Raw genomic sequence first — 4,137 nt, forward strand, 5'->3', positions numbered from 1 at the left:
AAAATGGATGATTCGCCTGCCTACGTTATTGCGATGTGTGAGTTAAGGTTCAAATTCATAGATCATTCAATAACTTGACATCATCAGTTCTCAATCCCTCAATACGATTGTCATGGATTCGACGACACTGGGAGCCTAATTACGTTGCCAGGGCCACCGTAATTATAAAAAATACTGTAAGTGTCTCAGTTTGTTACGGTGACAGTAACCTAATATACTTGTTCCAGATGCGAAAATACCATGACCGTCTTCATGGACAAGTTCAACAACCTACACCTGGTACAGCAGCCTCGCAGCAAGAGAGGCGAAGCTGGCATGATTTAGCTGGACAATACGGGCTCGAAGATATGATGGACGTTACAGGTGCTTCTTCGCAGCAGGTCCAAGGTGTTGAAGAACAATTTGAGTTGTACGAAAGTGGGCCGCTCTCACCGCGTGGCACAGATATTGTAGGGTTTTGGGTGGTAAGTATAGTCTCTCACTATTTTCTAATTTGCCCCACTGATTTTTTTGTAGATAAGTGATAAAACTCATCCAACATTGTACACGATGGCATTAGATTATTTGCCCATTCAAGCCTCCTCGGTTCCTTCCGAGCGCGTTTTTTCATCCAGTGCCGAAACTGATACAAAGCGGCAAAATTGAATCCACACTGTTCTAATGGAGGCGCTTCAAATGTTAAAGTTTTCGCTCAAGCAGCAACGGCTAAACTTTACGGAGGGATGGGCTGTCACAGAAGACGAACTCGAGTACTACACAGATGACAACGAAGATTCAGTGGATTTGTTAGGGAAGCTAACTTCAGAAATTACGGAGGATGGTATAGATATTGATGAGGTAATTCACGTTATTGGACAGGATGACGAGGATTGATAGCTTGTTCAATATATTTTACTTATCACAAAATGCATTTGTCTCAAATTCTATTACAAATTTAACCTCATTCTACTTAACGCGTGAGTCATCAATTGCGGCAATCATTTACCGGCTATAACCGGTTCAAAGCCACCAACTAAGCCGAGCCGAACCGGACTTGATCAGCTTTCGAGTGATCCACAAACCGGAACCGGCAAAAGCCGCCGGTTCAGCGAGCCGGCTTGCGGCTAGCCGAGCTGCGGCAACACTACTACTGTTCTGTCTCAATACATGGTCAACTTACAACATGACCTAACTTAAGGACACCTCCAAGGATGAATCAGCCCATCATTCTATAGCTCTCAAAGAGCTGATATCAAAGTTTGGGACAGGCCAGTAGCTATCAATGTGAAAGCAGACAGACCAGTAACTATCAATGTGAAAGCAGAGAATAGCCTGTCCTGAAGTGAAAGCCAACTTGGCCATGATGTCAAAAAGTGGTGATGTGGCAATAGCAATATGTAAAGTCATGGTATTCCTTCAGCCATATCCCCACATGAACTTATAATAATTATATTTTGAGATAGGACAGTAGGTGCCATTATGAAGGCATAGGATAGCCTTTCCTAATGTGAAAGACAACTTGTGCATGATGTCAAAAACTAATGCAGCAGCATTGGTAATATGTAAGTAAGATCATGTCAACCCTTCAACCTCACCCCCATAATCTGGACAGAGCCAAGAACACCATAAACTACATGTCAACTACAAACTTTTGTAGTCCCAAAAAGTGGATACTACAAACTTTTCTAATGAATAAGCGCACACTACAAACTTTTGTAGTCTCAAAAAGTGGATACTACAAACCTTTCTAATGAAAAAGTGCACACTACAAGCTTTTGTAGTCTCAACAAGCGGACACTACTAACTTTGTAGTCTAAGTACAAGTTTTTGACTTTTGTGGTCTTTTGTAGTCTATCAGTAAAATTTGTAGTCTAAGTCCGACTTTTGTAGTCTTTTGTGTATCAGTAAACATTGTAGTCTATGTCAGACTGTTGTAGTTATTTGTGGTGTATCAGTAAACTTTGTAGTCTATGTCCAACTTTTGTAGTGTATCAGTAAACTTTGTGGTCTAAGTCTGACTTTTGTAGTCTATCAGTAAACCTTGTAGTCTAAGTCTGGCTATCAGTAAACTTTGTAGTCTATGTCCGACTTTTTGGTAGTCTATGGTAGTCTATATCTGACTATTATAGTTTGTCAGTGTCAATTTCTTTTCTAGGGCATGCACCTTCCTTTTTTGGTCATTTTCCCATGATACAATAATTGTAGCCCTTTCTTTTAGCTTTCCAAATATACTGAAATCAGGTTGTTTGGTTTTGTTTTCATGGATAAAAATGCAAAAAACAAAAAAAAAAAACAAAAAAAAGCAACACTTTTGAATTTTTTTTACCTCATATCTTCACAATGGGAGCACTTTAGAACATAATTCAAACAGATTTGGGTAGCTATAGTGTAGGGCTACAACTTTCATTTTTGACCATTTTTGGTAATTGGTCATGTGACCATCATCCCAACATCCCATTATATGGACCCTGATAGGTAAAAACATTCTCCTCTTGGTTTTCTTCACTTTTGGTCAAACCAGGTGATGTTTCCTCTTTGGGATGGACCCTGAAATGGACCCTGAAGGCAGTGCCTGACATTCTGAGGGGGCAATGATAAATGCAGTAGGGTAGGTATGAAATAGCCCAGGCAGGGATATGAGATTGATATGAAATAGCCCAAGGCAGGGAATGAAATAGATATGAAATTGCCCAGGCAGGGATATGAAATTGCCTCAGGCAAGAAATGAAATGAATATGAGATTGCCCAGGCAAGGATGTGAAATTGCCCAGGCAGGGATATGAGATTGCCCAGGCAGGGATATGAAATTGCCTCAGGCAAGAAATGAAATGAATATGAGATTGCCCAGGCAGGGATATGAAATTGCCCAGGCAGGGATATGAAATTGCCCAGGCAGGGATATGAGACTGCCCAGGCAGGGATATGAAATGAATATGAAGTAGCCCAGGCCAGGATATGAAAAGGCAATGAAATTAGGCTGGGTAGGCAATGAAATTAAAAGTCAGGCAAGAATGAAATAGCAATGAAACAATGCTGGGTAGACAATGAAATGGAAGGACAGGCAGTAATGAAATTGCAATGAAGTAGTATTGAAATATGTCTCAGGACAGTTATGAAATAGTCATGAGAAGCACTGGTAAAGAAATGAAGTACATTTCATAAGTTTTGCCTACTCTTCTCATTTCATAAATTCATTAGGCAGTGTGGATGTCGGTGTGCAGGCACTTGCCTGTATTTTATCATAAAAGTGGTAGCTACTAGTGCTACCCAGTCGGCCAACGAAACTGGACAATTCATGAACTCTGGATCAGCCAACCTTTTACCCCTTTTCAAGATGGATCGGTATCTGTTTTCCCCTTCGCTTTTATTTTAGGCAGCCGAGCACGGTTGCTTGAGCCAGACCCAGTTGTTCCTGCTCAGTTTATATTTCTACCATGTTATCTTTATAGGCAAATTCACTTGTCCAAGACAACATCGGTCAGTAGATTTTACAGCAGCCGATAGTCAGGACTGGGGTTCAAGTCCCAAAGGTGATATCTTCGTTTCTAAATTGATAATTTTTGAACACAATCCGGCCTTTCGAACATACTACCATGAAGCACATTGTGGCTTCGACCTAAGCAGTTGACCCAGCCAAGGTAAAGCACTTTGCCAGAGTTTCTTGAATGTCACCCTCTAACGCTTACCCCTCAGATTAGTTTTATTTCTTCAAGATTGCAGTACTTCTTTTTCTCTTTTACAAAGAACATGACACAAAAAACCTTTATATTGACAAGAAGTTACAAGATAAGAAGAGGCATTACAAAATATGGAGTATGTGATTATTGCGGGTCTTCATTAGTGGGAGTCGAAGGATGATCATCTACTGGGATTTAGATGTTGAATCATTACTATCAAGCAGGGGACATACCAGATGAAGCTATCAGCTGAGGAGACCTCCTGGTGCCAACTGTGAAGGGAGAGGGTGATCTGCCGCGGCATGTTGCACGAACTGGCTTTGGAGCCAAATAGATTGGGGCCGGGCTCTCAGCTTGAACCAGATTTGAAGGAGCTGTGGGTTGAATTGGAGGCGGGCTCGAAGCTTGCACAGCTGCCAATTGAATTGGAGCCGGGCTCGAAGCTTGCGCCGGCGTCGGAGGAGCTGCTGACTGGATTGGG

The 4,137-nt window shown here is 41.6% G+C and overlaps 1 protein-coding gene across 1 annotated transcript; it reads left to right on the forward strand.

Annotated features, from left to right (window-relative positions):
• Positions 1-3: 3 nt before the first annotated feature.
• On the forward strand, positions 4-873 carry LACBIDRAFT_328731 (uncharacterized protein; the record flags this gene model as incomplete). Its single annotated transcript, XM_001882739.1, has 4 exons — positions 4-37; positions 88-176; positions 228-464; positions 685-873. The coding sequence occupies 4 exons, from the start codon at positions 4-6 to the stop codon at positions 871-873; spliced, it is 549 nt and encodes a 182-aa protein (XP_001882774.1).
• Positions 874-4,137: the final 3,264 nt, after the last annotated feature.

This window comes from Laccaria bicolor, genomic scaffold (genome assembly GCF_000143565.1).
Source record: "Laccaria bicolor S238N-H82 LACBIscaffold_18 genomic scaffold, whole genome shotgun sequence".
In the NCBI taxonomy this organism is placed as follows: domain Eukaryota; kingdom Fungi; phylum Basidiomycota; class Agaricomycetes; order Agaricales; family Hydnangiaceae; genus Laccaria; species Laccaria bicolor.